The sequence below is a fragment of the Salmo salar genome, chromosome 22, assembly GCF_965601325.2.
Source record: "Salmo salar chromosome 22, fSalSal1, whole genome shotgun sequence".
In the NCBI taxonomy this organism is placed as follows: Eukaryota; Metazoa; Chordata; class Actinopteri; order Salmoniformes; family Salmonidae; genus Salmo; species Salmo salar.
The window spans coordinates 60,322,501-60,350,000 of NC_138312.1; the positions used below are offsets into that span (position 1 = coordinate 60,322,501).

The window sequence follows — 27,500 nt, forward strand, 5'->3', positions numbered from 1 at the left end:
ATTGACTCTGTACCGGTACCCCCTGTATGTAGCCTCCACATTGACTCTGTACCGGTACCCCCCTGCATATAGCCTCCACATTGACTCTGTACCGGTACCACCCTGTATATAGCCTCCACATTGACTCTGTACCGGTACCCCCTGTATATAGCCTCCACATTGACTCTGTACCGGTAACCCCCTGAATATAGCCTCCACATTGACTCTGTACCGGTACCCCCTGTATGTAGCCTCCACATTGACTCTGTACCGGTACCCCCTGTATATAGCCTCCACATTGACTCTGTACCGGTACCCCCTGTATATAGCCTCCACATTGACTCTGTACCGGTACCCCCCTGTATATAGCCTCCACATTGACTCTGTACCGGTACCCCCTGTATATAGCCTCCACATTGACTCTGTACCGGTACCCCCTGTATATAGCCTCCACATTGACTCTGTACCGGTACCCCCTGAATATAGCCTCCACATTGACTCTGTACCGGTACCCCCTGTATGTAGCCTCCACATTGACTCTGTACCGGTACCCCCCTGCATATAGCCTCCACATTGACTCTGTACCGGTACCCCCTGTATATAGCCTCCACATTGACTCTGTACCGGTACCCCCTGTATATAGCCTCCACATTGACTCTGTACCGGTACCCCCTGAATATAGCCTCCACATTGACTCTGTACCGGTACCCCCTGTATGTAGCCTCCACATTGACTCTGTACCGGTACCCCCTGTATATAGCCTCCACATTGACTCTGTACCGGTACCCCCTGTATATAGCCTCCACATTGACTCTGTACCGTAATACCCTGTATATAGCCTCCACATTGACTCTGTACCGGTACCCCCTGTATATAGCCTCCACATTGACTCTGTACCGTAATACCCTGTATATAGCCTCCACATTGACTCTGTACCGTAATACCCTGTATATAGACCCACTGTTGTTATTTACTGCTGCTCTTTAAATATTTATTCTTATCTCTTACCTTTTTTCTTTTTCTTTTTTTCTTAAAACTGCGTTGTTGGTTAGAGCCTGTAGGTCTACTACACCTGTTGTATTCAGCATTTCACTGTAAGGTCTACTACACCTGTTGTATTCAGCATTTCACTGTAAGGTCTACTACACCTGTTGTATTCAGCATTTCACTGTGAGGTCTACTACACCTGTTGTATTCAGCATTTCACTGTAAGGTCTACTACACCTGTTGTATTCAGCATTTCACTGTAAGGTCTACTACACCTGTTGTACTCAGCATTTCACTGTAAGGTCTACTACACCTGTTGTATTCAGCATTTCACTGTAAGGTCTACTACACCTGTTGTATTCAGCATTTCACTGTAAGGTCTACTACACCTGTTGTATTCAGCATTTCACTGTGAGGTCTACTACACCTGTTGTATTCAGCATTTCACTGTAAGGTCTACTACACCTGTTGTATTCAGCATTTCACTGTAAGGTCTACTACACCTGTTGTATTCAGCATTTCACTGTAAGGTCTACTACACCTGTTGTATTCAGCATTTCACTGTGAGGTCTACTACACCTGTTGTATTCAGCATTTCACTGTAAGGTCTACTACACCTGTTGTATTCAGCATTTCACTGTAAGGTCTACTACACCTGTTGTATTCAGCATTTCACTGTAAGGTCTACTACACCTGTTGTATTCAGCATTTCACTGTAAGGTCTACTACACCTGTTGTACTCAGCATTTCACTGTAAGGTCTACTACACCTGTTGTATTCAGCATTTCACTGTAAGGTCTACTACACCTGTTGTATTCAGCATTTCACTGTAAGGTCTACTACACCTGTTGTATTCAGCATTTCACTGTAAGGTCTACTACACCTGTTGTACTCAGCATTTCACTGTAAGGTCTACTACACCTGTTGTATTCAGCATTTCACTGTAAGGTCTACTACACCTGTTGTACTCAGCATTTCACTGTGAGGTCTACTACACCTGTTGTATTCAGCATTTCACTGTGAGGTCTACTACACCTGTTGTATTCAGCATTTCACTGTAAGGTCTACTACACCTGTTGTATTCAGCATTTCACTGTACGGTCTACTACACCTGTTGTATTCAGCATTTCACTGTAAGGTCTACTACACCTGTTGTATTCAGCATTTCACTGTAAGGTCTACTACACCTGTTGTATTCAGCATTTCACTGTAAGGTCTACTACACCTGTTGTATTCAGCATTTCACTGTAAGGTCTACACCTGTTGTATTCAGCATTTCACTGTAAGGTCTACTACACCTGTTGTATTCAGCATTTCACTGTAAGGTCTACTACACCTGTTGTATTCAGCATTTCACTGTGAGGTCTACTACACCTGTTGTATTCAGCATTTCACTGTAAGGTCTACTACACCTGTTGTATTCAGCATTTCACTGTAAGGTCTACTACACCTGTTGTATTCAGCATTTCACTGTAAGGTCTACTACACCTGTTGTATTCAGCATTTCACTGTGAGGTCTACTACACCTGTTGTATTCAGCATTTCACTGTAAGGTCTACTACACCTGTTGTATTCAGCATTTCACTGTAAGGTCTACTACACCTGTTGTATTCAGCATTTCACTGTAAGGTCTACTACACCTGTTGTATTCAGCATTTCACTGTAAGGTCTACTACACCTGTTGTACTCAGCATTTCACTGTAAGGTCTACTACACCTGTTGTATTCAGCATTTCACTGTAAGGTCTACTACACCTGTTGTATTCAGCATTTCACTGTAAGGTCTACTACACCTGTTGTATTCAGCATTTCACTGTAAGGTCTACTACACCTGTTGTACTCAGCATTTCACTGTAAGGTCTACTACACCTGTTGTATTCAGCATTTCACTGTAAGGTCTACTACACCTGTTGTACTCAGCATTTCACTGTAAGGTCTACTACACCTGTTGTATTCAGCATTTCACTGTAAGGTCTACTACACCTGTTGTATTCAGCATTTCACTGTGAGGTCTACTACACCTGTTGTATTCAGCATTTCACTGTAAGGTCTACTACACCTGTTGTATTCAGCATTTCACTGTAAGGTCTACTACACCTGTTGTATTCAGCATTTCACTGTAAGGTCTACTACACCTGTTGTATTCAGCATTTCACTGTAAGGTCTACTACACCTGTTGTACTCAGCATTTCACTGTAAGGTCTACTACACCTGTTGTATTCAGCATTTCACTGTAAGGTCTACTACACCTGTTGTATTCAGCATTTCACTGTAAGGTCTACTACACCTGTTGTATTCAGCATTTCACTGTAAGGTCTACTACACCTGTTGTACTCAGCATTTCACTGTAAGGTCTACTACACCTGTTGTATTCAGCATTTCACTGTAAGGTCTACTACACCTGTTGTACTCAGCATTTCACTGTGAGGTCTACTACACCTGTTGTATTCAGCATTTCACTGTGAGGTCTACTACACCTGTTGTATTCAGCATTTCACTGTAAGGTCTACTACACCTGTTGTATTCAGCATTTCACTGTACGGTCTACTACACCTGTTGTATTCAGCATTTCACTGTAAGGTCTACTACACCTGTTGTATTCAGCATTTCACTGTAAGGTCTACTACACCTGTTGTATTCAGCATTTCACTGTAAGGTCTACTACACCTGTTGTATTCAGCATTTCACTGTAAGGTCTACACCTGTTGTATTCAGCATTTCACTGTAAGGTCTACTACACCTGTTGTATTCAGCATTTCACTGTAAGGTCTACTACACCTGTTGTATTCAGCATTTCACTGTGAGGTCTACTACACCTGTTGTATTCAGCATTTCACTGTAAGGTCTACTACACCTGTTGTATTCAGCATTTCACTGTAAGGTCTACTACACCTGTTGTATTCAGCATTTCACTGTAAGGTCTACTACACCTGTTGTATTCAGCATTTCACTGTGAGGTCTACTACACCTGTTGTATTCAGCATTTCACTGTAAGGTCTACTACACCTGTTGTATTCAGCATTTCACTGTAAGGTCTACTACACCTGTTGTATTCAGCATTTCACTGTAAGGTCTACTACACCTGTTGTATTCAGCATTTCACTGTAAGGTCTACTACACCTGTTGTACTCAGCATTTCACTGTAAGGTCTACTACACCTGTTGTATTCAGCATTTCACTGTAAGGTCTACTACACCTGTTGTATTCAGCATTTCACTGTAAGGTCTACTACACCTGTTGTATTCAGCATTTCACTGTAAGGTCTACTACACCTGTTGTACTCAGCATTTCACTGTAAGGTCTACTACACCTGTTGTATTCAGCATTTCACTGTAAGGTCTACTACACCTGTTGTACTCAGCATTTCACTGTGAGGTCTACTACACCTGTTGTATTCAGCATTTCACTGTGAGGTCTACTACACCTGTTGTATTCAGCATTTCACTGTAAGGTCTACTACACCTGTTGTATTCAGCATTTCACTGTACGGTCTACTACACCTGTTGTATTCAGCATTTCACTGTAAGGTCTACTACACCTGTTGTATTCAGCATTTCACTGTAAGGTCTACTACACCTGTTGTATTCAGCATTTCACTGTAAGGTCTACTACACCTGTTGTATTCAGCATTTCACTGTAAGGTCTACACCTGTTGTATTCAGCATTTCACTGTAAGGTCTACTACACCTGTTGTATTCAGCATTTCACTGTAAGGTCTACTACACCTGTTGTATTCAGCATTTCACTGTGAGGTCTACTACACCTGTTGTATTCAGCATTTCACTGTAAGGTCTACTACACCTGTTGTATTCAGCATTTCACTGTAAGGTCTACTACACCTGTTGTATTCAGCATTTCACTGTAAGGTCTACTACACCTGTTGTATTCAGCATTTCACTGTAAGGTCTACTACACCTGTTGTATTCAGCATTTCACTGTAAGGTCTACTACACCTGTTGTATTCAGCATTTCACTGTAAGGTCTACTACACCTGTTGTATTCAGCATTTCACTGTGAGGTCTACTACACCTGTTGTATTCAGAATTTCACTGTAAGGTCTACATACCTGTTGTATTCAGCATTTCACTGTAAGGTCTACTACACCTGTTGTATTCAGCATTTCACTGTAAGGTCTACTACACCTGTTGTATTCAGCATTTCACTGTGGGGTCTACTACACCTGTTGTATTCAGCATTTCACTGTAAGGTCTACTACACCTGTTGTATTCAGCATTTCACTGTAAGGTCTACTACACCTGTTGTATTCAGCATTTCACTGTGAGGTCTACTACACCTGTTGTATTCAGCATTTCACTGTGAGGTCTACTACACCTGTTGTATTCAGCATTTCACTGTAAGGTCTACTACACCTGTTGTATTCAGCATTTCACTGAGGTCTACTACACCTGTTGTCTTCAGCATTTCACTGTAAGGTCTACTACACCTGTTGTATTCAGCATTTCACTGTGAGGTCTACTACACCTGTTGTATTCAGAATTTCACTGTAAGGTCTACATACCTGTTGTATTCAGCATTTCACTGTAAGGTCTACTACACCTGTTGTATTCAGCATTTCACTGTGGGGTCTACTACACCTGTTGTATTCAGCATTTCACTGTGAGGTCTACTACACCTGTTGTATTCAGCATTTCACTGTAAGGTCTACTACACCTGTTGTATTCAGCATTTCACTGTGAGGTCTACTACACCTGTTGTATTCAGCATTTCACTGTGAGGTCTACTACACCTGTTGTATTCAGCATTTCACTGTAAGGTCTACTACACCTGTTGTATTCAGCATTTCACTGTAAGGTCTACTACACCTGTTGTATTCAGCATTTCACTGTAAGGTCTACTACACCTGTTGTATTCAGCATTTCACTGTAAGGTCTACTACACCTGTTGTATTCAGCATTTCACTGTAAGGTCTACTACACCTGTTGTATTCAGCATTTCACTGTAAGGTCTACTACACCTGTTGTATTCAGCATTTCACTGTGAGGTCTACTACACCTGTTGTATTCAGCATTTCACTGTAAGGTCTACTACACCTGTTGTATTCAGCATTTCACTGTAAGGTCTACTACACCTGTTGTATTCAGCATTTCACTGTAAGGTCTACTACACCTGTTGTATTCAGCATTTCACTGTAAGGTCTACTACACCTGTTGTATTCAGCATTTCACTGTGAGGTCTACTACACCTGTTGTATTCAGCATTTCACTGTAAGGTCTACTACACCTGTTGTATTCAGCATTTCACTGTGAGGTCTACACCTGTTGTATTCAGCATTTCACTGTAAGGTCTACTACACCTGTTGTATTCAGCATTTCACTGTAAGGTCTACACCTGTTGTATTCAGCATTTCACTGTGAGGTCTACTACACCTGTTGTATTCAGCATTTCACTGTAAGGTCTACTACACCTGTTGTATTCAGAATTTCACTGTAAGGTCTACTACACCTGTTGTATTCAGCATTTCACTGTAAGGTCTACTACACCTGTTGTATTCAGCATTTCACTGTAAGGTCTACTACACCTGTTGTATTCAGCATTTCACTGTAAGGTCTACTACACCTGTTGTATTCAGAATTTCACTGTAAGGTCTACTACACCTGTTGTATTCAGCATTTCACTGTAAGGTCTACTACACCTGTTGTATTCAGCATTTCACTGTAAGGTCTACTACACCTGTTGTATTCAGCATTTCACTGTAAGGTCTACTACACCTGTTGTATTCAGCATTTCACTGAGGTCTACTACACCTGTTGTCTTCAGCATTTCACTGTAAGGTCTACTACACCTGTTGTATTCAGCATTTCACTGTGAGGTCTACTACACCTGTTGTATTCAGAATTTCACTGTAAGGTCTACATACCTGTTGTATTCAGAATTTCACTGTAAGGTCTACTACACCTGTTGTATTCAGCATTTCACTGTGGGGTCTACTACACCTGTTGTATTCAGCATTTCACTGTGAGGTCTACTACACCTGTTGTATTCAGCATTTCACTGTAAGGTCTACTACACCTGTTGTATTCAGCATTTCACTGTGAGGTCTACTACACCTGTTGTATTCAGCATTTCACTGTAAGGTCTACTACACCTGTTGTATTCAGCATTTCACTGTAAGGTCTACTACACCTGTTGTATTCAGCATTTCACTGTAAGGTCTACTACACCTGTTGTATTCAGCATTTCACTGTAAGGTCTACTACACCTGTTGTATTCAGCATTTCACTGTAAGGTCTACTACACCTGTTGTATTCAGCATTTCACTGTGAGGTCTACTACACCTGTTGTATTCAGCATTTCACTGTAAGGTCTACTACACCTGTTGTATTCAGCATTTCACTGTAAGGTCTACTACACCTGTTGTATTCAGCATTTCACTGTAAGGTCTACTACACCTGTTGTATTCAGCATTTCACTGTAAGGTCTACTACACCTGTTGTATTCAGCATTTCACTGTGAGGTCTACTACACCTGTTGTATTCAGCATTTCACTGTAAGGTCTACTACAGCTGTTGTATTCAGCATTTCACTGTGAGGTCTACACCTGTTGTATTCAGCATTTCACTGTAAGGTCTACTACACCTGTTGTATTCAGCATTTCACTGTAAGGTCTACACCTGTTGTATTCAGCATTTCACTGTGAGGTCTACTACACCTGTTGTATTCAGCATTTCACTGTAAGGTCTACTACACCTGTTGTATTCAGCATTTCACTGTAAGGTCTACTACACCTGTTGTATTCAGAATTTCACTGTAAGGTCTACTACACCTGTTGTATTCAGCATTTCACTGTAAGGTCTACTACACCTGTTGTATTCAGCATTTCACTGTAAGGTCTACTACACCTGTTGTATTCAGCATTTCACTGTAAGGTCTACTACACCTGTTGTATTCAGCATTTCACTGTGAGGTCTACTACACCTGTTGTATTCAGCATTTCACTGTAAGGTCTACTACACCTGTTGTATTCAGCATTTCACTGTGAGGTCTACTACACCTGTTGTATTCAGCATTTCTCTGTTAGGTCTACTACACCTGTTGTATTCAGCATTTCACTGCGTTGTTGGTGCATGTGACAAACGCGATTTGATGTGAAACCATCAAAGAAACCAAAGAGACGGTGTAATATGGTGCGGACAGTGGAGGACAGGGATGTGTGTGTGTGTGTGTGTGTACATCTGTTTTAGTGTGTGTTTGTGCATGCAGTGCGGTGTGCGGTGAGGTGTGCGGTGAGGTGAGGTGTGCGGTGAGGTGTGCGGTGAGGTGTGCGGTGAGGTGTGCAGTGAGGTGTGCAGTGAGGTGAGGTGTGAGGTGTGCGGTGAGGTGTGCGGTGAGGTGTGAGGTGTGCGGTGAGGTGTGCGGTGTGCGGTGAGGTGTGCAGTGAGGTGTGCAGTGAGGTGTGCGGTGAGGTGTGCGGTGAGGTGAGGTGTGCGGTGAGGTGTGCGGTGAGGTGTGCGGTGAGGTGTGCGGTGAGGTGTGCGGTGAGGTGTGCGGTGTGCAGTGAGGTGTGCAGTGAGGTGTGCAGTGAGGTGAGGTGTGAGGTGTGCAGTGAGGTGTGCGGTGAGGTGTGCGGTGAGGTGTGCGGTGAGGTGTGCGGTGAGGTGTGCGGTGAGGTGTGCGGTGAGGTGTGCGGTGAGGTGTGCGGTGAGGTGTGCGGTGAGGTGTGCGGTGAGGTGTGCGGTGAGGTGTGCGGTGAGGTGTGCGGTGAGGTGTGCGGTGAGGTGTGCGGTGAGGTGTGCGGTGAGGTGTGCGGTAAGGTGTGAGGTGAGGTGTGCGGTAAGGTGTGCGTACCTCAGCGTTCTGTGTCTCCTGGTGTAGCTGAGTCAAACCAGTCAGGTCCTCCAGGAAGGAGTGGGAGGAGTTAAACACCTTGGACAGGAAGTTGAAACCATCCTTCTCATAGCTGTCCAGGACCTAGGGTGTAAACAAAAACAACAGGGTCAACAACAATAACTATCATCAAACAAGGCTAGGGGGGGGGGGGGGGGGAGACAAGGCTAGGGGGGGGGGGAGACAAGGCTAGGGGGGGGGGGGGGGACAAGGCTAGGGGGGGGTCTGGGGGACAAGGCTAGGGGGGGGAGACAAGGCTAGGGGGGGGTCTGGGGGACAAGGCTAGGAGGGGGGGGGGGAACAAGGCTAGGCTGGGGGGGGGGACAAGGCTAGGAGGGGGGGGGGGACAAGGCTAGGCTGGGGGGGGGGGACAAGGCTAGGGGGGGGTCTGGGGGACAAGGCTAGGCTAGGCTGGGGGGGGGACAAGGCTAGGGGGGGGGGACAAGGCTAGGGGGGGGTCTGGGGGACAAGGCTGGGGGGGGGGGCAAGGCTAGGGAGGGTCTGGGGGACAAGGCTAGGGGGGGGACAAGGTTAGGCTGGGGGGGGGCAAGGCTAAGGGGGGGTCTGGGGGACAAGGCTAGGCTGGGGGGGGAGGGGGACAAGGCTAGGGGGGGGTCTGGGGGACAAGGCTAGGCTGGGGGGGGACAAGGCTAGGGGGGGGTCTGGGGGACAAGGCTAGGCTGGGGGGGGACAAGGCTAGGGGGGGGTCTGGGGGAAAAGGCTAGGGGGGTCTGGGGGACAAGGCTAGGGGGGGGAGACAAGGCTAGGGGGGGGGAGACAAGGCTAGGGGGGGGAGACAAGGCTAGGGGGGGGGAGGGGGGAGACAAGGCTATGGGGGGGGAGGGGGGAGACAAGGCTAGGGGGGGGTCTGGGGACAAGGCTAGGGGGGGGAGAGACAAGGCTAGGGGGGGAGAGACAAGGCTAGGGGGGGAGACAAGGCTATGGGGGGGGGGGAGACAAGGCTAGGGGGGGGGGAGACAAGGCTAGGGGGGGGGGAGACAAGGCTAGGGGGGGGGAGAGACAAGGCTAGGAGGGGAGACAAGGCTAGGGGGGGTGGGTCTGGGGGACAAGGCTGGGGGGGGGGGAGACAAGGCTAGGGGGGGGGGACAAGGCTAGGGGGGGTCTGGGGGACAAGGCTAGGGGGGGTTCTGGGGACAAGGCTAGGGGGGGGGGGTCTGTAGTCTGTGGGACAAGGCTGGGGGGGGGGGTCTGTAGGCTGGGGGACAAGGCTAGGGGGGGTGACAAGGTAAAAATCTGTCGTTCTCCCCCCTGAACAAGGCAGTTAACCCACTGTTCCCCGGTAGGCCGTCATTATAAGTAAGAATTTGTTCTTAACTGACTTGCCTAGTTAAATAAAGGTAAAATAAAACAAATAAAAAAAATCTCTGTTGAGATAAAGTGGCTCACTAATAACTCTGGCTCTGAGAATTATGGGAGTGTGTGGTGTGGGCTTTAAGAGCCCAGAGTTTAAACACGAACACGGATTTACTACACAACAGCGAGAGCCCGTCGGAACGTTTGATAAACTAGTCCCGTCTCCCGTAGCAACCCAGAAACAGGAGCGACGGAGAGTTTACAAGATTTCTCCTGATGTTTTCCAGACCTGCTTTACACTAGCAGCCATGTGACTCTGTGTATATTTACGTGGGCTGTGTGTGTGTGTGTGTGTGTGTGTGTGTGTGTATGTAGTGTGTGTGTGTATGTAGTGTGTGTGTGTGTGTGTGTGTGTGTGTGTGTGTGTGTGTGTGTGTGTGTGTGTGTGTGTGTGTGTGTGTGTGTGTGTGTGTGTGTATGTGTATGTATGTAGTGTGTGTGTGTGTGTGTATGTAGTGTGTGTGTGTAGTGTGTGTATATATGTAGTGTGTGTGTGTGTATGTATGTAGTGTGTGTGTTTGTATGTAGTGTGTGTATGTAGTGTGTGTAGTGTGTGTATGTCGTGTGTGTATGTAGTGTGTGTAGTGTAGTGTGTGTAGTGTATGTAGTGTAGTGTGTGTGTGTATGTAGTGTGTGTATGTATGTAGCGTAGTGTGTGTAGTGTGTGTAGTGTAGTGTGTGTGTAGTGTGTGTGTAGTGTGTGTGTAGTGTGTGTGTGTAGTGCGTGTGTAGTGTAGTGTAGTGTGTAGTGTAGTGTGTAGTCTAGTGTGTGTGTAGTGTAGTGTGTGTGTAGTGTAGTGTACTGTGTGTGTAGTGTATAGTGTAGTGTAGTGTAGTGTAGTGTAGTGTGTGTGTAGTGTAGTGTACTGTGTGTGTAGTGTATGTAGTGTAGTGTGTGTGTAGTGTAGTGTAGTGTGTGTAGTGTGTGTAGTGTGTGTGTGTGTATCATCTGGTTTGAATAAAGCTCTCTCTCTCCAGTCAGATGTGGTTCCGCCCACCACTTCTCATAACTTCCCTTCCAGAACTCTTTCCCTCTCACAGATTAAACTACGTTTTAACTCTTTAGAGGACTCACAGATTAAACTACGTTTTAACTCTTTAGAGGACTCACAGATTAAACTGTGTTTTAACTCTTTAGAGGACTCACAGATTAAACTGTGTTTTAACTCTTTAGAGGACTCACAGATTAAACTACGTTTTAACTCTTTAGAGGACTCACAGATTAAACTGTGTTTTAACTCTTTAGAGGACTCACAGATTAAACAGCATGTTCAAACTGTGGTCTGGTCACTATGACAACAGTCAACAGCATATCCAACCTGTGGTCTGGTCACTATGACAACAGTCAACAGCATATCCAACCTGTGGACTGGTCACTATGACAACAGTCAACGGCATATCCAACCTGTGGACTGGTCACTATGACAACAGTCAACAGCATGTCCAACCTGTGGACTGGTCACTATGACAACAGCATGTCCAACCTGTGGACTGGTCACTATGACAACAGTATGTCCAACCTGTGGACTGGTCACTATGACAACAGTATGTCCAACCTGTGGACTGGTCACTATGACAAAGTATGTCCAACCTGTGGACTGGTCACTATGACAACAGTATGTCCAACCTGTGGACTGGTCACTATGACAACAGCATGTCCAACCTGTGGACTGGTCACTATGACAACAGTCAACAGTATGTCCAACCTGTGGACTGGTCACTATGACAACAGTATGTCCAACCTGTGGACTGGTCACTATGACAACAGTATGTCCAACCTGTGGACTGGTCACTATGACAAAGTATGTCCAACCTGTGGACTGGTCACTATGACAACAGTATGTCCAACCTGTGGACTGGTCACTATGACAACAGTCAAGAGTATGTCCAACCTGTGGACTGGTCACTATGACAACAGTATGTCCAACCTGTGGTCTGGTCACTATGACAACAGTATGTCCAACCTGTGGACTGGTCACTATGACAACAGTCAACAGTATGTCCAACCTGTGGACTGGTCACTATGACAACAGTATTTCCAACCTGTGGACTGGTCACTATAACAACAGTATGTCCAACCTGTGGTCTGGTCACTATGACAACAGCATGTCCAACCTGTGGACTGGTCACTATGACAACAGTATGTCCAACCTGTGGACTGGTCACTATGACAACAGTCAACAGCATGTCCAACCTGTGGACTGGTCACTATAACAACAGTCAACAGCATGTCCAACCTGTGGACTGGTCACTTAAATGGTTAGTGAAGTACTGTATGTAGAGGTTTGGCAAAGCTTTGAGACAACGCCACGTCAAGAAGACAATGATTTATTGTAGTTTGTGCCTTCAGAATAAATGAGGGAGAGGGAGGAGGGAGCCAGCCCTTAAATTGGCATGATATTTTCTGCCGAACACTTGTTTTGTTTCCATGGTGACCTGGCCTTACAGACAGCTAACTGTAGCGTAATGGCCCCGATATAAAACTAAACTAGAGGGAGAGGAGGGGGAGAGGGAGAGGAGGAGGAGAGGAGGAGGAGGAGGAGAGGGAGAAGAGAGGAGGAGAGGGAGAGGAGGAGGGGGAGAGGGAGAGGAGGAGAGGAGGAGAGGGAGAGGAGGAGAGGGAGAGAAGGAGGGGGAGAGGAGGAGGGGGAGAGGAGGAGGGGGAGAGGGAGAAGAGAGGAGGAGAGGGAGAGGAGGAGAGGAGGAGAGGGAGAGGAGGAGAGGGAGAGGAGGGGGGGAGAGGAGGGGGGGGAGAGGAGGAGGGGGAGAGGAGGAGGGGGAGAGGGAGAGGAGGAGGGGGAGAGGAGGAGGGGGAGAGGGAGAGGAGGAGGGGGAGAGGAGGAGGGGGAGAGGAGGAGGAGGAGGGGGAGAGGGAGAAGAGGAGGAGAGGGAGAGGAGGAGGAGAGGGAGAGGAGGAGGGGGAGAGGGAGAAAAGGAGGAGAGGGAGAGGAGGAGAGGGAGAGGAGGAGGGGGAGAGGGAGAAGAGGAAGAGAGGGAGAGGAGGAGGGGGAGAGGGAGAGGAGGAGGGGGAGAGGGAGAAGAGGAGGGGGAGAGGGAGAAGAGGAGGAGAGGGAGAGGAGGAGGGGGAGAAGAGAGGAGAGGGAGAGGAAGAGGAGGAGAGGGAGAGGAAGAGGAGGAGAGGGAGAGGAGGAGGAGAGGGAGAGGAGAGGAAGAGGAGGAGAGGGAGAAGAGAGGAGGAGGAGGAGAGGGAGAAGAGAGGAGGAGGAGGAGAGGGAGAAGAGAGGAGGAGGAGGAGAGGGAGAAGAGAGGAGGAGAGGGAGGAGGAGAAGGAGGAGAGGGAGAAGAGAGGAGGAGAGGGAGAGGAGGAGGGGGAGAGGGAGAGGAGGAGAGGGAGAGGAGGAGGGGGAGAGGAGGAGAGGGAGAGGAGGAGGAGAGGGAGAGGGAGAGGAGGAGGGGGAGAGGGAGAAGAGGAGGAGACAGGAGGAAAGTAGGAGAGAAGAGAGGAGGAGTGGAGAAGAGGAAGAGAGGAAGAAGAGGAGAGATTTATTCTCTGTATCGTTTTAAAATGATGCATATTTTTGGGATATTTAAAAATAACAATACATCTATATTCCATGTAATGTAGAGCCACAGTCGAACAGGACCGTGTTGAAATCACTGAACCTCTTCCTCTGGGACATGAGGAGACATTTCAAACCTGGAAACTTAAAAAGGGGTCAAGATTTCTTTGACTATGCTTCAAGCTGGTCTTTCTTCACATGAAAGTGGTAGATGTGAGAGGGTTTATGAACTCTGTATAACTTAAAAAGACTGCATTCAGTAAGAAGAGAGAGACTAATTTAACTATTTGCAAATCGTTACAACACTGTATATAGCCATAATATGACATTTCAAATGTCTCTATTCCTTTGGAACTTTTGTTTATTATCTATTTCACTTGCTTTTAGCAATGTAAACATATGTTTCCCTTGCCAATAAAGCTATTGAATTGAGAGTGAGAGCGAGAGAGGGTATTACACCAGGGTGGAAAGTCAGAATACTGGACATTGAGGACAATGCGACAGCCTGTGTCAATCTGTACAAGTCTGGAACAGTAGTAGTGAAAGGAAAACCTCAAACCTGTTCAGCAGGCCTTTTACAGGATCAAAGAGAGCACAGCAGGAGAAGCTGACCCCTGGTGACGACCCCCCCCCCCCCCCCCCCCCCCCCATCCTGAGCGAGTCAGATCCCACCCCCTTCTCAAACTGTCCCACTGACAAGCAAGAGAGTCACCCCCCAGCACTGAGCAAAACCCAGATCCCACAACAGCACTGCTCCTGCATTAACATGAGGGATAAATTCACCCAGCTGGAGACCGAGATGGTAGAGCTCAAACGGCAATTCAACACAACCCAGACAGCACAACACCCCCCTCGGAACCAGAGCTGAGAGCTGAGAGAGCTAGAGGAGAGCTAGAGGAGAGCTGAGAGAGCTAGAGGAGAGCTGAGAGAGCTAGAGGAGAGCTAGAGGAGAGCTGAGAGAGCTAGAGAGAGCTGAGAGAGCTAGAGGAGAGCTGAGAGAGCTAGAGGAGAGCTAGAGGAGAGCTAGAGGAGAGCTAGAGGAGAGCTGAGAAAGCTGAGAGAGCTGAGAGCTAGAGGAGAGCTAGAGGAGAGCTAGAGGAGAGCTAGAGGAGAGCTAGAGGAGAGCTAGAGGAGAGCTAGAGGAGAGCTGAGAGAGCTAGAGGAGAGCTAGAGGAGAGCTAGAGGAGAGCTAGAGGAGAGCTGAGAAAGCTGAGAGAGCTAGAGGAGAGCTAGAGGAGAGCTAGAGGAGAGCTAGAGGAGAGCTAGGAGAGCTAGAGAGAGCTGAGAGAGCTAGAGGAGAGCTAGAGGAGAGCTAGAGGAGAGCTGAGAGAGCTAGAGGAGAGCTAGGAGAGCTAGAGAGAGCTGAGAGAGCTAGAGGAGAGCTAGAGGAGAGCTAGAGGAGAGCTAGAGGAGAGCTGAGAGAGCTAGAGGAGAGCTAGAGAGAGCTAGAGGAGAGCTAGAGGAGAGCTGAGAGAGCTAGAGGAGAGCTAGGAGAGCTAGAGAGAGCTGAGAGAGCTAGAGGAGAGCTAGAGGAGAGCTAGAGGAGAGCTAGAGGAGAGCTAGAGGAGAGCTAGAGGAGAGCTGAGAGAGCTAGAGGAGAGCTAGAGGAGAGCTAGAGGAGAGCTAGAGGAGAGCTAGAGGAGAGCTAGAGGAGAGCTAGAGGATAGCTAGAGGAGAGCTGAGAGAGCTAGAGGAGAGCTAGGAGAGCTAGAGAGAGCTGAGAGAGCTAGAGGAGAGCTAGAGGAGAGCTAGAGGAGAGCTAGAGGAGAGCTAGAGGAGAGCTAGAGGAGAGCTAGAGGAGAGCTAGAGGAGAGCTGAGAGAGCTAGAGGAGAGCTAGAGAGAGCTAGAGGAGAGCTAGAGAGAGCTGAGAGAGCTAGAGGAGAGCTAGAGGAGAGCTAGAGGAGAGCTAGAGGAGAGCTAGAGGAGAGCTGAGAGAGCTAGAGGAGAGCTAGAGAGAGCTAGAGGAGAGCTAGAGAGAGCTAGAGAGAGCTGAGAGAGCTAGAGGAGAGCTGAGAGAGCTAGAGGAGAGCTAGAGAGAGCTGAGAGAGCTGAGAGAGCTGAGAGAGCTAGAGGAGAGCTAGAGGAGAGCTAGAGGAGAGCTAGAGGAGAGCTAGAGGAGAGCTGAGAGAGCTGAGAGAGCTGAGAGAGCTAGAGGAGAGCTGAGAGAGCTAGAGGAGAGCTAGAGGAGAGCTGAGAGAGCTAGAGGAGAGCTAGAGGAGAGCTAGAGGAGAGCTAGAAGAGAGCTAGAGGAGAGCTAGAGGAGAGCTGAGAGAGCTGAGAGAGCTAGAGGAGAGCTGAGAGAGCTAGAGAGCTAGGGAGAGCTGAGAGAGCTAGAGAGAGAGCTGAGAGCCGAGAGAGCCGAGGGAGCCGAGAGAGCGAGAGAGCCGAGAGAGCCGAGAGAGCGAGAGAGCGAGAGAGAGAGGTGCCTGCACGCTGGACTGCGGTTACAAACCCCCAACAGGAGGGAGAGGAAAAAAACTGTCCAGCTGGAGGAGGAGGTGAGAAAGCTGAGGTGGGACAATGAACAACTCATGAGAAAGCTGGCCATCCCCCAAGAGAAGCCAACAGAACAGTCCACTTCAGAACCCCGACCCACAGGCAGGACAGACGAGATAGGACCCACCAACCCATCACACACCCCCTCCCTCCTAGCACCCAGTCAAGCCCTCCTGTAAGGCGTCAGCTGGCGCCAAGCCCAACTTGGCTAGCCCGAACCAAATGAGCTGCATAGTCCCTTAAAAAGACCTTCGACTTGAAAAACTACAACAAAAAGCAACAATAGTACTATTTGTCCATTATGAGACACCGTAGCCAGTATACCACTTCCTCAACATAGTCAGAATTAATCTAAGATAACTCAAGAAATCTGTAAATGTTGACGTTTTTTTTTGTTGCCAAGGAGATCTTAGTCACGCAATTTTACATCTAAGATGTTTGGTTATTATTACTCAACGAAAAAAAACCTGCATGAAAACGAGTCGTCTCTCATTAAATGACAACAAAGACTTGATTGAACAATTGGTTAGCCGCCAGCCGAACTCAAGCATGCTGACAGCTTTACAGTTAGTGTATTGCATCTTAAGGTAGCTAGGTGGGACAACCACATGTCACAGGAAGTCCATTTTTCCTCAATCAAGTAGCTATCAGCAAAATCAGAGCTAGTAAGAGGGGGAGGGACCAAGTGAACTGCACATTTTATAGTGGCCTTTTATTGTCCGCAGCACAAGGTGCACCTGTGTAATGATCATGCTGTTTAGTCATCAAATAAAACATATGTAATATACAAAACAACTGAAATATTTTAGTAAAGTAAAGTAATGTGAATAAATGGTTAATAAGTGATCAGCAGTAATGGGCAGTCACTACCATCAGGGGACTTTCTCTTTCATTATTATTGTTTGTTTTAATTTTGTTTTCATTTTGTTTTAATTTTTTCTCCACAGTTTCGTGATTACGATCTTGTCTCAATGCTGCAACTCCCCAACGGGCTCGGGAGAGGCAAAGGTCGAGTCATGAGTCCTCTGAAACATGAAACCAAGCCGCGCTTCTTAACACCCGCCCGCTTAACCCGGAAGCCGGCTACACCAATGTGTCGGAGGAAACACCGTTCAACTGAAAACCGAAGTCAGCCTGCAGGCGCCCGGCCCGCCACAAGGAGTCGCTAGAGCACGATGAGCTAAATTAAGCTCCCGCGGCCAAACCTCCGCTAATCCGGATGACGCTGGGCCAATTGTGCGCCGCTCTATGGGACTCCCTGTCACGGCCGGTTGTTACACAACCGGATCGAACCCCAGGCTGTAGTGACGCTGCAACACTGCGATGCAGTGCCTTAGACCGCTGCGCTACTTGGGAGGACTCGATCATGGGACTTTTTTTTATTTTTTATTATTATTCTGTGATACAGCATTAAATCCAAATAATCAGCACTAGATGGTATACTAAATGAAATTATAAAATATACAGATCACATATTTAAAAAAATGGGCTATTCTTAAACATTATCCTCAGATCTGGCATCTTCCCCAATATTTGGAACCAAAGTCTGGCCACCCAAATCCACAAAAGTGGAGACAAATTTGACCCCAATAACTACCTTGGGATATGAGTCAACAGCAACCTTGGTTGAAATCCTCTGTATTATCATTAACAGCAGAGTTGTACATTTCCTCAGCGAAGAACAATGGACTGAGCAAATGTCAAATTGGCTTTTTACCAAATTACCATACGACAGACCACATATTCACCCTGCACAACCTAATAGACAAACAAACAAAACAAAGGCAAAGTCTTCTCACGCTTAGTTGATTTCAAAAAAGCTTTTGACTAAATTTGGCATGAGGGTCAGCTATACAACATTCTACATACAACATTCTAAAATCCATGTACACAAACAACAAATGTGCAGTTAAATTTGGCAATAAACACACACATTTCTTTCCTCAGGGCCGTGGGGCGAAACTGGGAAGCAGCTTGAGCCCCACCCTCTTCAACATTTATATGTCAATGAATTGGCGAGAGCACTAGAACAATCTGCAGCACCCGACCTCACCCTTCTGGACTCGGAAATACAATGTTTAATGTCTGCAGATGATCTGGTGCTTCTGTCCTCAACCAAGGAGGGTCTACAGCAGCACCTAGATCTGTCCCCAACCAAGGAGGGCCTACAGCAGCACCTAGATCTGTCCTCAACCAAGGAGGGTATACAGCAGCACCTAGATCTGTCCCCAACCAAGGAGGGTATACAGCAGCACCTAGATCTGTCCCCAACCAAGGAGGGCCTACAGCAGCACCTAGATCTGTCCCCAACCAAGGAGGGCCTACAGCAGCACCTAGATCTGTCCCCAACCAAGGAGGGTATACAGCAGCACCTAGATCTGTCCCCAACCAAGGAGGGCCTACAGCAGCACCTAGATCTGTCCTCAACCAAGGAGGGCCTACAGCAGCACCTAGATCTGTCCCCAACCAAGGAGGGTCTACAGCAGCACCTAGATCTGTCCCCAACCAATGAGGGCATACAGCAGCACCTAGATCTGTCCTCAACCAAGGAGGGCCTACAGCAGCACCTAGATCTGTCCTCAACCAAGGAGGGCCTACAGCAGCACCTAGATCTGTCCCCAACCAAGGAGGGCCTACAGCAGCACCTAGATCTGTCCTCAACCAAGGAGGGCATACAGCAGCACCTAGATCTGTCCCCAACCAAGGAGGGCCTACAGCAGCACCTAGATCTGTCCCCAACCAATGATGGCCTACGGCAGCACCTAGATATTCTGCACAGATTCTGTCAGACCTGGGCCCTGACAGTAAATCTCAGTAAGACCAAAATAATGGTGTTCCAACAAAGGTCCAGTAGATAACAAAACACAAATTCTATCTAGAGCACAAATTCTATCTAGACATTCTATCTAGACATCTAGAGCACAGAAAGAATTACACCTACTTTGGCCTAAACATAAAACACCACAGTTAACTTCGACAAGGCTGTGAACGATCTAAGAAACAAGGCAAGAAGGTCCTTCTACGCCATCAAAATGAACATAAAACTCAACGTCCCAATTAGGATCTGGCTAAAAATACTTCAAACCGTTGTCGAACCCACTGCGCTCTATGGCTGTGAGGTCTGGGGTCCACTCACCAACCAATTCACAAAATGGGACAAACATCCAATTGAGACGGCATGCAGAATTCTGAAAAAGATATACTTAGTGTACAACTCAAAACCCCAAACAATACAGAGAATTAAGACTATACCGTACTTATCAAAATCCAGAAAAGAGCTGTTAAATTCTACAACCACCTAAAAGGAAGTGATGGCCACACATTCCACTACAGAGCCCTCACCTACAGAGAGATGAACCTAGAGAAGAGTCCCCCTCAGCCATCTGGTTCTGGGGCACTGTTCACAAACAGACCCCTCACAGCCCTCACCTACAGAGAGATGAACCTAGAGAAGAGTCCCCCTCAGCCATCTGGTTCTGGGGCACTGTTCACAAACAGACCCCTCACAGCCCTCACCTACAGAGAGATGAACCTAGAGAAGAGTCCCCCTCAGCCATCTGGTTCTGGGGCTCTGTTCACAAACACAAACAGACCCCACAGAGTCCTCACCTACAGAGAGATGAACCTAGAGAAGAGTCCCCCTCAGCCATCTGGTTCTGGGGCACTGTTCACAAACACAAACAGACCCCACAGAGTCCTCACCTACAAAGAGATGAACCTAGAGAAGAGTCCCCCTCAGCCATCTGGTTCTGGGGCTCTTCACAAACACAAACAGACCCCACAGAGTCCTCACCTACAGAGAGATGAACCTAGAGAAGAGTCCCCCTCAGCCATCTGGTTCTGGGGCTCTTCACAAACACAAACAGACCCCACAGAGTCCTCACCTACAAAGAGATGAACCTAGAGAAGAGTCCCCCTCAGCCATCTGGTTCTGGGGCACTGTTCACAAACACAAACAGACCCCACAGAGTCCTCACCTACAAAGAGATGAACCTAGAGAAGAGTCCCCCTCAGCCATCTGGTTCTGGGGCTCTGTTCACAAACACAAACAGACCCCACAGAGTCCTCACCTACAAAGAGATGAACCTAGAGAAGAGTCCCCCTCAGCCATCTGGTTCTGGGGCTCTGTTCACAAACAGACCCCTCACAGCCCTCACCTACAGAGAGATGAACCTAGAAAAGAGTCCCCCTCAGCCATCTGGTTCTGGGGCTCTGTTCACAAACAGACCCAACATAGCCCCAAGGCCAGCAACACAAGTAGAACCAACCAAATTATGAGAAAGCAAAGAGATAAAACATTTTCATACTACTGACTAAAACTAGAACACGGTTCATATATGATAATATAAAACTTGAAATACCTATATTTTCTTTAAACTTTGAGTGCAATATTTACGGTTAATTTCTAAACGTTTTTTGTTGATGTTGTTAAATTTGTTCTATTATTTTTCCACTTGCTTTGGCAATATAAAACATATGTTTCACAATAAAACCCCTTTGAATTTAATTGAAAGAAGAGAGAGAGAGGAAGAGAAGAGAGAGCGAGAGGGTGTGTGTGAGAGAGAGAGAGAGAGAGAGAGGAAGAGAAGAGAGAGCGAGAGGGTGTGTGTGAGAGAGAGAGAGAGAGAGAGAGAGAGGAAGAGAAGAGAGAGCGAGAGGGTGTGTGTGAGAGAGAGAGAGAGAGAGAGAGAGGAAGAGAAGAGAGAGCGAGAGGGTGTGTGTGAGAGAGAGAGAGAGAGAGAGGAAGAGAAGAGAGAGCGAGAGGGTGTGAGAGAGAGAGAGAGAGAGGAAGAGAAGAGAGAGCGAGAGGGTGTGAGAGAGAGAGAGAGAGGAAGAGAAGAGAGAGCGAGAGGGTGTGAGAGAGAGAGAGGAAGAGAAGAGAGAGGGTGTGAGAGAGACAGAGAGAGAGGAAGAGAAGAGAGAGCGAGAGGGTGTGTGAGAGAGAGAGAGGAAGAGAAGAGAGAGCGAGAGGGTGTGAGAGAGAGAGGAAGAGAAGAGAGAGGGTGTGAGAGAGACAGAGAGAGAGGAAGAGAAGAGAGAGGGTGTGAGAGAGAGAGAGAGAGAGGAAGAGAAGAGAGAGGGTGTGAGAGAGAGAGAGGAAGAGAAGAGAGAGCGAGAGGGTGTGTGAGAGAGAGAGAGAGAGAGGAAGAGAAGAGAGAGGGTGTGAGAGAGACAGAGAGAGAGGAAGAGAAGAGAGAGCGAGAGGGTGTGTGAGAGAGAGAGAGAGAGAGAGAGAGGAAGAGAAGAGAGAGGGTGTGAGAGAGACAGAGAGCGAGGAAGAGAAGAGAGAGCGAGAGGGTGTGTGAGAGAGAGAGAGAGAGAGAGAGAGAGGAAGAGAAGAGAGAGGGTGTGTGAGAGAGAGAGAGAGAGAGAGAGGAAGAGAAGAGAGAGGGTGTGAGAGAGACAGAGAGAGAGGAAGAGAAGAGAGAGCGAGAGGGTGTGTGAGAGAGACAGAGAGAGAGAGGAAGAGAAGAGAGAGGGTGTGAGAGAGACAGAGAGAGAGGAAGAGAAGAGAGAGCGAGAGGGTGTGTGAGAGAGAGAGAGAGAGAGAGAGAGAGAGAGGAAGAGAAGAGAGAGCGAGAGGGTGTGTGAGAGAGAGAGAAGGGTGTGGGTTCTCTGTTTCACCCTCAGGCTTACTGTACCCCACGGCAGCCAATCAGAGCGCTCAACACTAGAGACCACAAAGCCTGATGGGAAAGAGATGGGTTGTGCTGGCTCTTAACCTGTTGGGTCTAGGGGGCAGCATTTGCACGTCTGGATAAAAAAAATGTACCCGATTTAATCTGGTTACTAATCCTACCCAGTAACTAGAATATGCATATACTTATTATATATGGATAGAAAACACTCTAAAGTTTCCAAAACTGTTTGAATGGTGTCTGTGAGTATAACAGAACTCATTTGGCAGGCAAAACCCTGAGACATTTTCTGACAGGAAGTGGATACCTGATGTGTTGTATTGAGTTTAAACCTATCCCATTGAAAAACACAGGGGTTTAGGAATATTTTGGCACTTCCTATTGCTTCCACTAGATGTCACCAGCCTTTACAAAGTGTTTTGAGTCTTCTGGAGGGAGATCTGACCGAACAAGAGCCATGGAACGGTGATGTCCTATTAGACACCTGGCGCGCTACTTCATGTTGGGTACCCTCGTTCCAATACGTTATAAAAGGCTATGCATTCGTCCACCTTGAATATTATTCATGTTCTGGTTAAAAAAGGCCCTAATGATTTATGCTATACAACGTTTGACATGTTTGAACGAACGGAAATATATTTTTTCCCCTCGTTCATGACGAGAAGTCCGGCTGGCTTACATCATGTGCTAACGAGACGGAGATTTTTGGACATAAATGATGAGCTTTTTTGAACAAAACTACATTCGTTATGGACCTGTGATACCTGGAAGTGACATCTGATGAAGAGAATCAAAGGTAATGGATTATTTACATAGTATTTTCGATTTTAGATCTCCCCAACATGACGTCTAGTCTATCGCAACGCGTATTTTTCTGGGCACAGTGCTCAGATTATTGCAAAGTGTGATTTCCCAGTAAGGTTATTTTTAAATCTGGCAAGTTGATTGCGTTCAAAAGATGTAAATCTATAATTCTTTAAATGACAATATAATATTTTACCAATGTTTTCTAATTTTAATTATTTAATTTGTGACGCTGACTTGACTGCCGGTTATTGGAGGGAAACGATTTCCTCAACATCAATGCCATAGTAAAACGCTGTTTTTGTATATAAATATGAACTTGATAGAACTAAAAATGCATGCATTGTCTAACATAATGTCCTAGGAGTGTCATCTGATGGAGATTGTAAAAGGTTAGTGTATCATTTTAGCTGGTTTTATGGTTTTGGTGACCCTGTCTTTGACTTGACAAAACATTACACACAACTCTTGTAAATGTACTGTCCTAACATACTCTAAATTTATGCTTTCGCCGTAAAACCTTTTTGAAATCGTAAAACGTGGTTAGATTAAGGAGATGTTTATCTTTCAAATGGTGTAACATAGTTGTATTTTTGAAAAATTTGAATTTTGACATTTATTTGGATTCAAATTTGCCGCTCTTGAAATGCACCTGCTGTTGATGGAGTGCACCACGGGTGGCACGCTAGCGTCCCACCTAGCCCCAAGAGGTTAACCAATGACACACACACGTCGGCAGCCATGAAGTGCTTTGAAAGGCTGGTCATGATTCACATCAACACCATCATTCCGGAAACCCTAGACCCACTTCAATTTGCATACCGTCCCAACAGATCCACAGACGACGCAATCTCAATCACACACCACACTGCCCTTTCACACCTGGACAAAAGGAACACCTATGTGAGAATGCTGTTCATTGACTACAGCTCAGCGTTCCAACACCATAGTGCCCTCAAAGCTCATCAATAAGCTAAGGACCCTGGGACTAAACACCTCCCTCTGCAACTGGATCCTGGACTTCCTGACGGGCCGCCCCCAGGTGGTAAGAGTAGGTAACAACACATCTCCAACACCCAGTCATTAAGTTTGCTGATGACACAACAGTGGTAGGCCTGATCACCGACAATAATGAGACAGCCTATAGGGAAGAGGTCAGAGACCTGGCAGTGTTGTGCCAGGACAACAACCTCTCCCTCAACGTGATCAAGACAAAGGAGACAATCGTGGACAACAGGAAATGGAGGGATGAGCACGTCCCCATTCTCATTGACGTGGCTGCAGTGGAGCAGGTTGAGAGTTTCACGTTCCTTGGCGTCCACATCACTAAACAAACTAACATGGTCCAAACACACCAAGACAGTCGTGAAGAGGGCACGACAAAACCTATTTCCTCTCAGGAGACTGAAAAGATTTGGCATGGGTCCTCAGATCCTCAAAAGCTTCTACAGCTGCACCATCGAGAGCATCCTGACTGGTTGCATCACTGCCTGGTATGGCAACTGCTCGGCCTCCGACCGTAAGGCGCTACAGAGGGTAGTGTGTACGGCCCAGTAGATCACTGGGGCCAAGCTTCCTGCCATCCAGGACCTCTATACCAGGCGGTGTCAGAGGAAGGCCCAAAAAATGGTCAAAGACTCCAGTCACCACAAGTCATAGACTGTTCTCTCTGCTACCACACGGAAAGAGGTACCGGACCGCCAAGTCTAGGTCCAAAAGGCTCCTTAACAGCTTCTACCCCCAAGCCATAAGACTGCTGAACAGCTTCTACCCCCAAGCCATCAGACTGCTGAACAGCTTCTACCCCCAAGCCATCAGACTGCTGAACAGCTTCTACCCCCAAGCCATCAGACTGCTGAACAGCTTCTAACCCCAAGCCATAAGACTGCTGAACAGCTTCTAACCCCAAGCCATAAGACTGCTGAACAGCTTCTAACCCCAAGCCATCAGACTGCTGAACAGCTTCTAACCCCAAGCCATCAGACTGCTGAACAGCTTCTACCCCCAAGCCATAAGACTGCTGAACAGCTTCTACCCCCAAGCCATAAGACTGCTGAACAGCTTCTACCCCCAAGCCATCAGACTGCTGAACAGCTTCTACCCCCAAGCCATCAGACTGCTGAACAGCTTCTACCCCCAAGCCATCAGACTGCTGAACAGCTTCTACCTCCAAGCCATCAGACTGCTGAACAGCTTCTACCTCCAAGCCATCAGACTGCTGAACAGCTTCTACCCCCAAGCCATCAGACTGCTGAACAGCTTCTACCCCCAAGCCATCAGACTGCTGAACAGCTTCTACCCCCAAGCCATCAGACTGCTGAACAGCTTCTACCCCCAAGCCATCAGACTGCTGAACAGCTTCTACCTCCAAGCCATCAGACTGCTGAACAGCTTCTACCCCCAAGCCATCAGACTGCTGAATAGCTTCTACCCCCAAGCCATCAGACTGCTGAACAGCTTCTACCCCCAAGCCATCAGACTGCTGAACAGCTTCTACCCCCAAGCCATCAGACTGCTGAACAGCTTCTACCTCCAAGCCATCAGACTGCTGAACAGCTTCTACCCCCAAGCCATCAGACTGCTGAACAGCTTCTACCCCCAAGCCATCAGACTGCTGAACAGCTTCTACCCCCAAGCCATCAGACTGCTGAACAGCTTCTACCCCCAAGCCATCAGACTGCTGAACAGCTTCTACCCCCAAGCCATCAGACTGCTGAACAGCTTCTACCCCCAAGCCATCAGACTGCTGAACAGCTTCTACCCCCAAGCCATCAGACTGCTGAACAGCTTCTACCCCCAAGCCATCAGACTGCTGAACAGCTTCTACCTCCAAGCCATCAGACTGCTGAACAGCTTCTACCCCCAAGCTATCAGACTGCTGAACAGCTTCTACCCCCAAGCCATCAGACTGCTGAACAGCTTCTACCTCCAAGCCATCAGACTGCTGAACAGCTTCTACCCCCAAGCCATCAGACTGCTGAAAAATGTATCAAATTGCCACCGGACAATTTACATTGACACTCCCAACCCCCATTGGTTTCTAACACTGCTGTTACTGTTTATTATCTATGTCTAGTCACTTTACCCCCACCTACATATTACCTCAATTAACCTGTACCCTCACACACTGACTCGGTACCGGTACCCCCTGTATATAACCTCATTACTAACCTGTACCCCCTGTATATAGCCTCATTACTAACCTGTACCCCCTGTGTATAGCCTCATTACTAACCTGTACCCCCTGTATATAGCCTCATTACTAACCTGTACCCCCTGTATATAGCCTCATTACTAACCTGTACCCCTTGTGTATAGCCTCATTACTAACCTGTACCCCCTGTATATAGCCTCATTACTAACCTGTACCCCCTGTATATAACCTCATTCCTAACCTGTACCTCCTGTATATAACCTCATTACTAACCTGTACCCCCTGTATATAGCCTCATTACTAACCTGTACCCCCTGTATATAGCCTCATTACTAACCTGTACCTCCTGTATATAACCTCATTACTAACCTGTACCTCCTGTATATAACCTCATTACTAACCTGTACCCCCTGTATATAACCTCATTACTAACATGTACCTCCTGTATATAGCCTCATTACTAACCTGTACCCCCTGTGTATAGCCTCATTACTAACCTGTACCCCCTGTGTATAGCCTCATTACTAACCTGTACCTCCTGTATATAACCTCATTACTAACCTGTACCTCCTGTATATAACCTCATTACTAACCTGTACCCCCTGTATATAACCTCATTACTAACCTGTACCCCCTGTATATAGCCTCATTACTAACCTGTACCCCCTGTGTATAGCCTCATTACTAACCTGTACCCCCTGTATATAGCCTCATTACTAACCTGTACCTCCTGTATATAACCTCATTACTAACCTGTACCCCCTGTATATAACCTCATTACTAACCTGTACCCCCTGTGTATAGCCTCATTACTAACCTGTACCCCCTGTGTATAGCCTCATTACTAACCTGTACCCCCTGTATATAGCCTCATTACTAACCTGTACCCCCTGTATATAGCCTCATTACTAACCTGTACCCCCTGTATATAGCCTCATTACTAACCTGTACCCCCTGTATATAGCCTCATTACTAACCTGTACCCCCTGTATATAGCCTCATTACTAACCTGTACCCCTTGTATATAACCTCATTACTAACCTGTACCCCCTGTGTATAGCCTCATTACTAACCTGTACCCCCTGTGTATAGCCTCATTACTAACCTGTACCCCCTGTATATAACCTCATTCCTAACCTGTACCCCTGTATACAGTCTCATTACTAACCTGTACCCCCTGTATATAGCCTCATTACTAACCTGTACCCCCTGTATATAGCCTCATTACTAACATGTACCTCCTGTATATAGCCTCATTACTAACCTGTACCCCCGCACATTGACTCTGTACCGGTACCCCCTGTATATAGTCTCCACATTGACTCTGTACCAGTACCCCCTGTATATAGCCTCCACATTGACTCTGTACCAGTACCCCCTGTATATAGCCTCCACATTGACTCTGTACCGGTACCCCCTGTATATAGCCTCCACATTGACTCTGTACCGGTACCCCCTGTATATAGCCTCCACATTGACTCTGTACCGGTACCCCCTGTATATAGCCTCCACATTGACTCTGTACCGGTACCCCCTGTATATAGCCTCCACATTGACTCTGTACCGGTACCCCCTGTATATAGCCTCCACATTGACTCTGTACCGGTACCCCCTGTATATAGTCTCCACATTGACTCTGTACCGGTACCCCCTGTATATAGCCTCCACATTGACTCTGTACCGGTACCCCCTGTATATAGC

General features: G+C 47.2%; 1 protein-coding gene across 1 annotated transcript in view; it reads right to left on the reverse strand.

The window, feature by feature from the left end:
- atg7 (ATG7 autophagy related 7 homolog (S. cerevisiae)) overlaps window positions 1-27,500 on the reverse strand; it is a 124,223-nt gene that overhangs the window by 43,254 nt on the left and 53,469 nt on the right. Inside the window, 1 exon segment of the mRNA NM_001165320.1 lies at window positions 8,772-8,894. Within this exon segment, the coding sequence (NP_001158792.1) occupies window positions 8,772-8,894 (123 nt within the window).